Genomic DNA, 12,270 nt, shown 5'->3' with positions numbered 1-12,270 from the left:
AGCCCAGATCACAAATGTCAATATGGCCTTTGGTGATCACATGGGCCACAGACATCCCAGATCGCTGTTTCAGTAGGGCCGTGGACTCAGACCTGGCTCTTGGAGGCAGCACTGGCCTAGACATCACCATGGCCTCTCACATCAGGCTGTTCCTCACCACTGTTACATTCCCGGCCTGCCTCTCTTCATGGTCACTCCACTCCTCTTTCTCTCGCATTTCTCTGCCACATACTTGCTCGTCTTCGTGGCCTGTGGTCTCTGGCTGTCTTCTGCCCTGGCCTGCACCTCTTATGTTCATGTCTTTTTTTAAAAGTTAATCAATGAATGAAGTGGAGATTTAAGGGTTCTTTGGAAAGTCAGTTGGATGGTATTTTGCTAGGGCAAACATGTGAAGGACCATTTAGCTGAAGTGGACACAGGTAAAAGCTAAGGCAGACTCGTGAAGGAACATTTTGCTGAAACAGACACAAGTGAAAGGGTGTTCTACTAGAGCAAGCACATGAAAGGACATGTGATGACAGATCCTTTGCTAACAACACACATGTACTGGTCTGTCTTACATTGCGTAATTGAGCTGCATTTGTCGGTCGGTATTTAAGAAATAAAAATGCACCAAAAAACTTCTGGTGGTGTGCTACAGTTTCTTGCCACTTCAATGGACTCAGGCTGATTGGCAGAGTGATGTCAGCTGAGACAGATGAACATGCTTAGGCAAGACCCGTGGAGGGCACGTGATGCTTAGAGGGCTTATAAAAAGGACTTGACAGCTATGGGGGCTGAGCTAGGCTTGCTTATAGAGCTAGCTGTCCAGTGTGTTGTTCTTATGACTTCTGATCTTCACTTTGCTCAGCTGAGGCTGAGGCCTGGCTGTCTTTGCTAGGTAATGCCACCACTGCTGCTGACCCAACTCTACTGAACTGGACTGCTGATATTTCCGAGAGGTATTTGCAAGTGAATCGAGTTCCTGCAGCTGAAACCTATGAACTGAACTGCCGATTTCCAGACAACACAGATGAGAGTTGCTCCAAAGAACCTTTCTAAACAGATCCCCTTCCCCATATCCCTTCTTTTCCACTACCCCTGGTAGGTGGTAGGCTAAAAGAGAGGCTAAAGAATTTAAGAATTTAAGAATCATCACTAAAATAGGTTTTGAAAAAAAATTAAAGCTACAAATGAGTTTACTGACAGTTATATACAGAAGCATAACAACTTAGCTTATCACCAAAGAAAACGTTTCCCCCTTACCCAGCTACCATTAACTGCTTATGAATCCTCAGGGAGGGGCAGGATTGTGTGTGCCCTACTTAGAAGTTTATTTTCAAACATAAACTAATGCAGTCATATGTTCTGGACTATTCTCCAGAAGAAATTATCAATTTTTCTTCCTCCTCTTCCTCCTTGATAGGCACAGGTAAGATAGATGATGGTGATGATGGTGATGATGGTGATGATGATGGTGATGATGGTGATGGTGGTGATGATGATGATGATAGACAGGCAGACAGAAAGATCCATATACACTCACATGCAAAGGGATAAATATAGATGTTTGTGTATATATATTTTCTTCTCTTATATAAACATCCCGACTACAATTTTCCCTCCCTCTTTTCCTCCCAGTCTTTCCCAGCTCCCCTCTCCTCCAGATCCACTCTTCCTCCACTTCCCTTCAGAAAAGGGCAGGCCTCCCAGGGATACCAACCAAACATGGCATATCAAGTTACAGTAAGACTAGGCACATCCCTTCCCATTAAGGCTGGACAAGGAAACCCAATAGGTGGAAAAGGGTCCCCAAATCAGGCAAAACAGTCAGAGATAGCCCTGCTATCACACTGTAACATATATGCTGAGGGCCTAGGTCAGACCCAGATAGGTTCTCTGATTATTCCTCTCTGTGAGCCCCTATACACCCTAGTTAGTTGATTCTGTGGGCCACTTTCTCGTGGTGTCCTTGATCCCTCTGGCTCCTCCAATCCTTTCTCTCCCTCTTCTGTGGGATTTCCTGAGCTCCACTTAACGTTTGCCTGTGGGTCTCTGCATTTGCCCATCGGCTGCTGGACGAAGCCTCTCTGCTGATGGTCATGCTAAGCTCCAGTCTACAAGTGCAGCAGAATATCATTAGGAATAATTTCATTAATTTTTTTTTTCAGGCTGTGTAGGGTGCTATCCTAGGTCTCTGGGCTATCTAGCTTCTGGTTCTTGGCACTCCAGGCAATGTCAGGCATGGGCTCCCTCTTGTGGCATGGGTCTCAAGTTGGGTCAGTCATTGGTTTGCCACTCCCACAAGTTCTGTGCCAATTTTATCCTAACATGTCTTGCAGGTAGGACAAATTGTAGGTCGAAGGTTTTATAGCTGGGCTGGTGTTCTAACCCCTCCACTGGAAACCTTGCCTAGTTTCAGAAGATGGCTGGTTCAGGTCCCGTATCCCCAATAACTAGGAGTCTTAAGCTAGGGTCACCTTGTAGATTCCTAGGATTTTCCATTGTACTAGGTTTCTACTTCATCCCCCAAATGCCACCCCTTCTAGTCGTCTCTCTCAGTAGTCTCTCTCTCTCTCTCTCTCTCTCTCTCTCTCTCTCTCTCTCTCTCTCTCTCTCTCTCTCTCTCATTCTCTCTCTCTCTCTCTTTCTCTGTCTCTCTCTCATTCTCTCTCTCTCTGTCTTTCTCTCTCTGTCTCTCTCTCTCTGCACCTCTACCTGATCCCTCCTGCCCACAGTCCACCTGCCAAATCTATTCTACTCCCCTTTCTCAGCAGAGTTATGTGTCCCGCTTTGAGTCCTCCTTACTTAGCCCCTCTGGGTTTACAAATTGTAATATGATTATCATTTACTTAACAGCTAATATCCACTAATAAATGAGTACTTACTATGTGTGTCTTTCTGGGCCTGGGTTACCTCATTCAGTTGATTTTCTTTCTAGTTTCATTCATTTGCCTGCAAATTTCATGATCTTATTTTTTTTTAACAGAAAAGTAATACTCCATTATGTAAACTTACATTTTCTTTATTGTTCAGTTCAGGGACATCTAGGTTGTTTCCAGTTTCTGGCTATTATGAATATGGCTGCTTTGAACATAGTTGAGGATAGAGCATCCTTTGGGTATGTGCCCAGGAGTGGAATAGCTGGGTCTTAAGGTAGGTCGATTCCGAATTTCCTGAGAAACTGACATATTGATTTCCAAAGTTTTTTTTTTTTTACAAGTTTGCACTCTCATAGCAACGGAGGAGTGTTCTCCTTGCTCTGCATCCTCACCAGCAGGAGCTGGTACTTGTGTTTTTGATCTTAGCCATTCTGACAGTTGTAAGATGGAACCTCAAAGTAGTTTTAATTTGCATTTCCTTGATAGCTAAGGATGTTGAACATTTATTTGTTTCTTGGCTTTTTGGATTCCTTTTTTTTTTTTTTTTAGAATTCTCTGTTTAGATCTGTACCCCATTTTTAAATTGGGTTATTTGATTTGTGAATATTTAGTTTCTTAAGTTCTTTATGCATTATGGATATTCACTCTCTATCAGAAATAGATGTGAAGAAAAAAATTTTCCCATTCTTTAGGCTGCTGCTTTGTCCTATTGACAGTGTCCTTTGCGTTGTAGAAGCTTTTCAGTTTCATGAGGTCCTACTTATTAATTGTTGGTCTTAGTGCCTGCACTACTGGTGTTCTCTTCGGAAAATTGTCTCCTGTGCCAATGCGTTCAAGGCTATTCCCCACTTTCTCTTCTATCAGGATCAGTGTATCTGAATTTTATGTTGAGGTCTTTGATCCACTTGGAGTTGAGTTTTATGCAGGGTGATAGATATGGGTCTATTTGCATCTTCTACATGCCAATATCCAGTTTGACCAGAATCGTTTGTTAAAGATGCTTTTTTTTCCCATTGTATATTTGTATGTACAACTCACAGAGATCTTCCTGCCTCTGCCTCCCAAGTGTTAGGATTAAAGGCACTGGCTACCACACTTGGTTTAAATCTGGATAAATTTCTTTGTAAGATAAGGTTTCATGAAATCATACTGCTTTGGAAGGATGTGTTACTCAGCCTAATGCAGAGTCATATAAACATCAAAGTCACGAACTCTTCTACATGAGACATCTCACTATGAGACATAATGAGATTAATTTTTTCATATGATCAAGTTAAATAGATCATTTAGCATAGTCTTTTCATGAGTGTTTCAACTGATGTTTGGTGTAAAATTTGTTATTTGACAACACATACACACACCTTCAATCCTACAGTGAAATCTTCAGCAGTCTCTTATCACTCTCTTCATTTTAAATACCCTTTAAAGAGCTACATGGTATTAGAGACACAGAGATATAATAGAAATTATGCTTTAAGGAAGTCCTTGTTCCTTTGAGGATAATGCCACCTGGTATACTATTTTACCTCTCATCTCCAGCACAGGCTTACTCCTGGTCACTAAGCTCACAGACCCCCTCTGTGCTTCAAGTCTGAATTTCACATTCAAGTACCTGACCAAGGAGCAAGGAGTGTGGCTCAGTGACTGACTGTTCATCCGGCATTCTTGAGGCCTTGGGTTCAGCCCCCAGCATACCAAAAATATTTTGCCTGTCAGGAAGATGATCCTTGTCTTGCCCACAATTTTAGTGGTACTGCTTCAAGAATCTCTCTATTTAATTTGATATTGGATGTTGGTTTGCTGTAAATTGCTTTTATTATATTTAGGTATGGGCCTTGAATTCCTGATCTCTCCAATACTTTTAACATGAAGGGGTGTTGTATTTTGTCAAATGCTTTCTCTGCATCTAAGGAGATGCTCATGTGATTTTTTTCCTTTGAGTTTGTTATATAATGGATTAAGTTAATGGATTTTCCTATATTGAACCAACCTTGTATCCCTGGGATAAGGTTCCCAACACATATACAGCAAAGGACTGCTGGGTCTGGGTTTAGTCAGAGGAGATGCACCTAACCCTCAAGAGACTGAAGGCCCCAGGGAGTTTAGAAGTCTGGTTGGGTGGGGGGAGGGGTTGGGGACCTTGTGGAAACGGGGTGGAAGGAGGCATGTGATGTGGAACAGTCGGAGGGTGGACAGGGGTGGGGGAATAAAATCTGGAGTGTAAATAAATAAATAAAGACAAAAAGATAATCATATTAAGCAACAATTTAGTCTTAATTCCATGACCTCTTCAAAGACCATGATCTTGATTTCCACTCATTTTTAACTATTTCCATAGTTACATTTTAGAACTGATTCCAAAAACTTTACACAAGCGGTTCTAAACCTTCCTAATGTTACGGCCCTTTAATACAGTTCCTCATGTTGTGGAAATCCCCAACCATAAAATTATTTTCGTTGCTACTTTCTAACTTTAACTTTGCTACTCTTAGGAATGAGAATTTAACTATCTGACATGTGACCCTGTTAAAGTGCTGCGTGACACTACGGGTTTCCACCCACAGCTTGAAAACCTCTGCTTTAAACCAAAATGCCTCACTCTAATTGGAAAAGATACACACCTGTGTATTACTAGTGGCTTCTTTGATGAACCAAATTACATGTACTGTAAATATTTGATTTAATCATACATAAATTTTTTTTCTTAGGGAAACAGTTTTAAAATAGAAAACAAAGAGAAACTTTAATGTTCTTTCAAGTGTCATAACCTCTTATGTCCCAAGTTTATCTGAGCTAAATTCAAATCTACTTTTCAGTATCTCGAGACCTCTAGACCAGCACCCCTTCTGGTTGGGTTAGGTGCCCTTCCTCTGTGCGAGGCAGCACTCATTTTGACACACATCACACTGTTTTGTAATATTTTTTGACATGTGCATCTTTCCTTTACATTCCAAGTTCCTTAGAATCAAACACCACATCCTAAGGATGTTACCTATGAGACCTACGTCAGTGTGACTAATTTGAACAGACATTGGCTTCTAAATGAATAAATATTGAACTAGCACTGACCTGTATGAATCAGACAGATTAAGATCTAATTCTTCCACTTTCATATGACACTAGGAAAGTCAGACCAAGTTTCTGAATCTGAATTTTGTCATCTGTAAAGTGGAGTGATAATCCTTATTCTACCCGTTTCATAGAGGTGTCAGAGCCTTGGGTATTTGTAAATGTTAGTCATGCGAGTTATTACTTGCTCCAACTGGCTCACGTGCTCTTGTTTCTTAGCATTGCTTTCCTTGGTTCACTGGAATCACCTTTTTATTGCTTCTTGACATCAGCAGTTCAGAGCTGACTAACCATTAATTGCTCCAGACTGTTTACTTTTCATTCTTATTAAGAAGATAAGGCACAGCCAGGCTATCAGCTTTCCTGATATTGTGCATGTTCTGTCCCCAAGGAATATGTAGTTATTCAAATATGGAAATATATTTCCCAGAACTTCCTGGAAGATTTTGGTTTTTGTTTGTTTTGAGACCAGTTCTTATAAAGCTCAAGTCAGCCGAGAGCCTCTGATGCTGCTGAGGATGTCTCTGAACTGATGATCTCCTGCCTCCATCTTCCAAATGCTGGGACTGCAAATGTATGCCAGCAAGCCTGGCCTAGGAAGAATATTTAAATTATTCTAATTTTTTAGATCTCTATTAGTTTCAACTAAGGAAAGATGGGAGACCAGAAAATCATTAAAGATAACATAGAAGGCAATTATTCTCATAAATCTGGACTATAAAGAGATGTATAAACCAACTAAATAAAAATTTGCTCAAATGAGATTTTTGTTGAAAATACTTTATTATTATTACATTTATTTATTGTGTGTGTGCATGTGTGCACACATCACACCATATGTGTGGAGGTCAGAGGATAATTCTATGTTGTTGGTTCTCACTCTCCACCTTATAGAATGTAGAATGCCAGGATCAAACTTAGGTCATCAGGTGTGGTGGCAGGTGCCTTTTCCCATGGGTCATCTCACTAACTCTGGAATTCAAGTTTTATTCAACTGGAAGATCCACAATCCTCAGTTGATACTGATGCCTTGGCCTCCAAAGTACAGGGGTTACAGGCACAAACCATCACACCTGACCCAGATGGCGTCTTGATCTTGGACTTCTAGCCTACTGAACTGTGAGAAAATAAATTTTTGTTGCTTAAGCCACCCAGTCTATGGTATTTTGGATAGAAGCCTAGACTAATGCAGGCTCCAAGGTCAACTAATTATGAGCCTCTCAGTAGAACACAGATACCAGGATTTGGGGAGTCCTGGATCATTTACTGTCTGCATAGCTTTTTTATTTTACTTTACCTTCAAACTATGATAAAACCAGGGCTTCTTTCTTGTAATTATAATTGTATAAAAATAAGTCAAATGATCAGAGTATATAGAACCACAACAAAACTTGCCTCAAAAGTCATCTGGCAGGGTGATATGTCTGCTGTATCTTGAGAAGGACCCTCCTCCTCTGAAGCCAGAGTCAGCTTTGCAGAGAGTCTGGGCAGTACAGGTTGTATTTCTACATGAGAAGGAATGCCAACAAATCAGAACAGCATCAGGAGCCAAGAAGACCTTTACCTGATGAAAGATTACCTGCAAAAACCAAAATATGGGAACTGGTTATACATCAGCAAGTTGTTTCAACATTTAGAATTACTTTCTAGAGTAAAGATAGCTATTTTTAATTTTTTTATATTAGTTAAACTAATCTGAAATTTCAGTTTTCATAAAGTCATGTCCAGTGCCAACATTCCAGTTGATAGTCTTGCATTTTTTCAACAAATCAGCTTATTACTCAATAAACACAAGTCCATTAAAGAAATTAATTTAGAGTTGAAAACGGAAAAGTTCAAGATTGACTGTTTCAGGCATGTGCTTTTTAAATGATTGTAGCCCTTAACAAGAATTAAATTCTCACCAATTTTAATTTAAGAATTAACTTCTTTGTGTTTTGTATGTGTTGACTCAGAGCTAGCTTTTCACAAAGCAGCTGGGAAGGGCATGGATTATCCACAACAAAGAGAATATCATAGTATGCACCATCTTTCTTCTTTATTTCCTGTACCTGAGTTACAAAACCAAACCAAAACAAAAACCTCCCACCTTAATTAAACAGTCCCCTGCGGAAACAATGAAGAATAAAGCCACTATAACACATTAATTCAACTTTAAAAGTCTAATAACACTAAATTCACCTTGAAATAATAATGCTTTAACTACTTAAAAAAATGTTTCCCCAAGATAAAAACCTAGACATTTATTTTAACAGAGACCATTCTGTTGTCATTGTGCTCTTCCAATGTAATTCAGCCCACAACGCTCTGAATAACATGACAGCAAGGCCTCACCACACTGAAGCTCAGTGACCTTGCCACTGAACTCTGCATCAGTCTTTAGGTTACCAGTGACTGCCTTACTTAGAGAAACCTCCTTTTTCTGATTCAATTATTTTTCTGTGAAATAAGGAACAACTGTTTAAAATAGTAAGATAGTACAGAAATGAAGGGAACATCAATGCAGGAGAAAAGGGGTTGTAAATGTCTCTGAATTCTTTAAAATAATCTTAATAACCATTTAAAATATATTGTGTTAAAAATAAATTGTGTACTTTTAAAAACGTCTACTCCCAATGTCTCAATCTACATACCAAAAAGGAAACGAGCACGCAGACAAGCTGCAGATACAACAGCCAGAGTTAAATGTATAAAAGTGAAAGAATCAGAAATATTATTTCAAAAAAAGAAATATTATTTCAAGGTAAATTGAACCTATGTTGAAATATCATGGTTATGTTCAAATATACAATATAAAACAAATACTTTTAAATTTAATAAAACCACATTCATGGTGGGAACAAAGGAAAAAGAAAATGTAATAATCCAGAATGGATAACAAAAAGAAAGAGGCTTATTTGCTGCTAAGCCTGACAACCTGAGTTCAATCCCTGGGTCCCACATGGTGGAAAAAGAGAATGGGCTCCTACAGGTTGCCCTCTGACCTCCACCCATGTACCAGGGCATGAAAACGCACTGCCTGCTCACTTGAGGCATAGCTAGAGCAAAGGAAACTGGTAGCCACATCACTGCTGGTGACAAAGGCTCTAGCCATGTTATGTAAGCAGCCACAGGACGCAGAACTATACAATGCAGGTAGTGAGATGCAGGAGCTTTGCATGTCACTAGCAAGGTAAAGTACAATGCAAGACATATACCATTCAAGCATGCAAGGCTGGATGGAGCTCAGCAACCCCAAGGACCTCTGACCTACCAGCCGTCAACATGAGATGTTGACTAATGTTCAACATTATGTTATGTTCAAGCTAAACAGATCACAGGCAACTGACTCAAACTACCAAGCAACGAAGCTTGATACTATCAAACTTATAATGCAGCAAACAACAACACTGTACCTGAGAGTTAATAATGAGACATTGTAAAATAAATATCTATACACCTAACAAAGAAAAAGAAGCCATGAAACAAGGATCCACTGTAATAAGTTAAAACAAAACTAACAGGAAAACATTTTTAGAAATCTTAGAACTTAAAGGATACAGTGTTTGAAATTAAAACCTTATAAATGGGGGTCTGGAGAGATAGCTAAGTGGTTAAGAGCACTTACTGCTTTGGCAGCAGGCCTGGATTTGATTCCCAGCACCTGCGTGATGAGTCGTAACCATCTGTTAACTCCAGTTACTGGGGCTCTAATGCCTTCTTTTGACCTCCACAGACACCAATCACTCAAAAGATACAGATAATACACATAGACAAAACACTTACACATTAAAATGAATAAATTTAATAGACATAAATCTTTAAAAATACTTATAAATGGTTCAACTGGATAAGAACAGACCAAAACAAAAGTTAGGGCATGGATGTTTTTAGCAATATTATTCATAATAACACAAAATGGGCTGGGCGGTGGTGGCGCACGCCTTTAATCCCAGCACTCGGGAGGCAGAGGCAGGAAGATTTCTGAGTTCGAGGCCAGCCTGGTCTACAGACTGAGTTCCAGGACAGCCAGGGCTACACAGAGAAACCCTGTCTCGAAAAACCAAAAACAAAAACAAAAAAACCCCACACACACACACAAAATGGAATTCAAATATCTACCAAATGATAAGTACTAGGCTTAACAAAATGTAAGATATCACTTCAACCATAAAAAATAAATAAAGTACACACTGGCTAGTTAATTTGACACACAAACTATAGTTATCTTAATGGAGAGAGCCCTAATTGAGAAAATTCCTCCATAAGCTCGGGCTGTAAAATATTTTCATATTAGTTATTGATGAGGGAGGGTCTAGCCATTGTGGGTGGTGCCATCCCTGGACTAGTTGGTCCTGGATTCTTTAAGAAAGCAGGCTGAGCAAGCCAGTAAACAGCATCCCTCTATGACTTCTGTGTCAGCTCCTGCCTCCAGGTCTCTGCCCCATTTGAGTTCCTGTCCAGACTTTCTTCAGTGATAACAGTGACATGCAAATGTGAGCCAAATAAACCCTTTCCTCCCCAACTTGCTTTTTGTCATGGTGTTATGTTACAGCAATACAAACACTAACTAAGACACACTGTAACACAGGAAATCCTAAAAAACAATGCTTAAGTAAGACACCAAACACAAAAGGCTATGTGTCATATTCCATAATGTTCAAAATAGGCAAATCAATAGGGAAAAAAAGCAAATTAATGTTGCTGAGGCACAGAGATTGAGGGCTATTAGAATGATTACTGTTGGGTTTAGGATTTGTTTTTAGGTGATGAAAATACTGGAATTGGATGATGCTTATGATAAGATGATAACTGAGAGCATATGATTAAATAATGAATTAGATAATTATTGAAATATATGAAAAACTGGTAAACATCAAAGCATCAAAATGGTATATTATGACATGTGTAATTTGTATCAATAAAGAGGAAAATAAAAGACATTAAGATAGATCCAAGAGAAGTACTGACATAATTATTATAAAACAAAGACATATATAAGTTACTATTTGAATAAGCTAGCCAGGTACAAAGAAGTCTAATTTTCTAACAAAACAGTGCTGGTGAGATGGTTCCGCAGGGCAAGCCTCACCACAGGAGTTATCATCCTTGGATCCCATATTGGAAGGAGATAACTGACTCCAGAGAGTCGTTCTCTTGACCTCCATCAACAGGCCACACCTGGAAAAGCCTTTACCCAGCAGGGATAAGATGGCCCTGTATCCTCACAGGTGAAGCCCTTTCTCTCTTAGTCTTTCTCAGCCTACATAACAGAGCCCTTCCCTGGGGCTGAGTGCCATTAAGGTAGAATTACCTACAATAAGTGGGAGCAGCTGGGTATTCAATTGAGAGTCTGGGGACACTCTCTGCCCCTCTATGAGGGGCTGTAAACAGTCAGCAAGCCTAGCTAGGACAATCCTTTTGCAAAGGACACAGCTGAATTCCCAAAGATGGCAGTTGCTTGGCTTGGAGAACAGTCATGATACACACATACAAAAATACAATAATATGATTAAATGTTTTAAAAGCCACATATCTAAACATACCACAACAAAACTCAGAATAACAAAGATAGAAAAAAAACCCTAAAAGCCATGGGGACCATAAAAAAAAAATGGATTAAAGAAAAACAAGCTAGGGTCAGAGCAACAGCTCAGTGGATAAGGGCATTATTTGCTGTGCAAGTCTGGTAACCTGAGTTTGATCTCCAGGACTGTATCTTCTGTCAGGAAAGGTGGAAGGAGAGAACCAGTTTCAAACCTTGTACTCTGGTCTCTGTATTTATACCACTGCACACACTACCCTCACCACCTCATCTCACCTGGCAACAAACACAATAATATGAGAGGCAGAGACAAAGAGGGACGTTAGATTTCTTAGCAAAACAGTACAAAAAGATGATCTGGCACTTGCACCTTCAAAAATAAGAAAAGTAACTTTGTTTCTGGACCTTCTTCCCTCTCCCACCTCTTTTTTGAAGTATTGTGGATAGACTCAGAATCTCACAGATGCTATGCAAATGCTCTATCACTGAGCAACACCCTCAGCTTTTTATTCTTAGTATTCTTAGTATGGACTTTAAAAATCTGTGTGTGCGTGCACACTCATGCCCATAGGCCAGCTTAGAGTGCCAGGTGTCCTGTTCTATTACTTTCTACCTTATTCTCATGAACCAGTTCTTACTAGCTAGATTAGCAGCTAGCAAACCCCATATCCTCCTGTCTCGATTTCCTATAGTGACAGGGTTATGGAAGAATAACTTTTTACATGGATTCTAACTCAGGTTCTGATTCTCTTCCCCAGCTCCATATGGACTTTTAAGATAGGTAACTACCGGCCGGGCGGTGGTGGCGCACGCCTT

General features: G+C 39.8%; 1 protein-coding gene across 1 annotated transcript in view; it reads right to left on the bottom strand.

Annotated features, from left to right (window-relative positions):
• The window catches only part of CUNH11orf80 (chromosome unknown C11orf80 homolog), a 76,832-nt gene that overhangs the window by 35,295 nt on the left and 29,267 nt on the right, over positions 1–12,270 (bottom strand). The window contains 1 exon segment of the mRNA XM_028770975.1: positions 7,326–7,435. Within this exon segment, the coding sequence (XP_028626808.1) occupies positions 7,326–7,435 (110 nt within the window).

The sequence above is a fragment of the Grammomys surdaster genome, unplaced genomic scaffold (assembly GCF_004785775.1).
Source record: "Grammomys surdaster isolate TR1022 unplaced genomic scaffold, NIH_TR_1.0 205, whole genome shotgun sequence".
NCBI classification, from domain to species: Eukaryota; Metazoa; Chordata; class Mammalia; order Rodentia; family Muridae; genus Grammomys; species Grammomys surdaster.
This window is presented reverse-complemented; position numbering and strand designations above follow the sequence as displayed.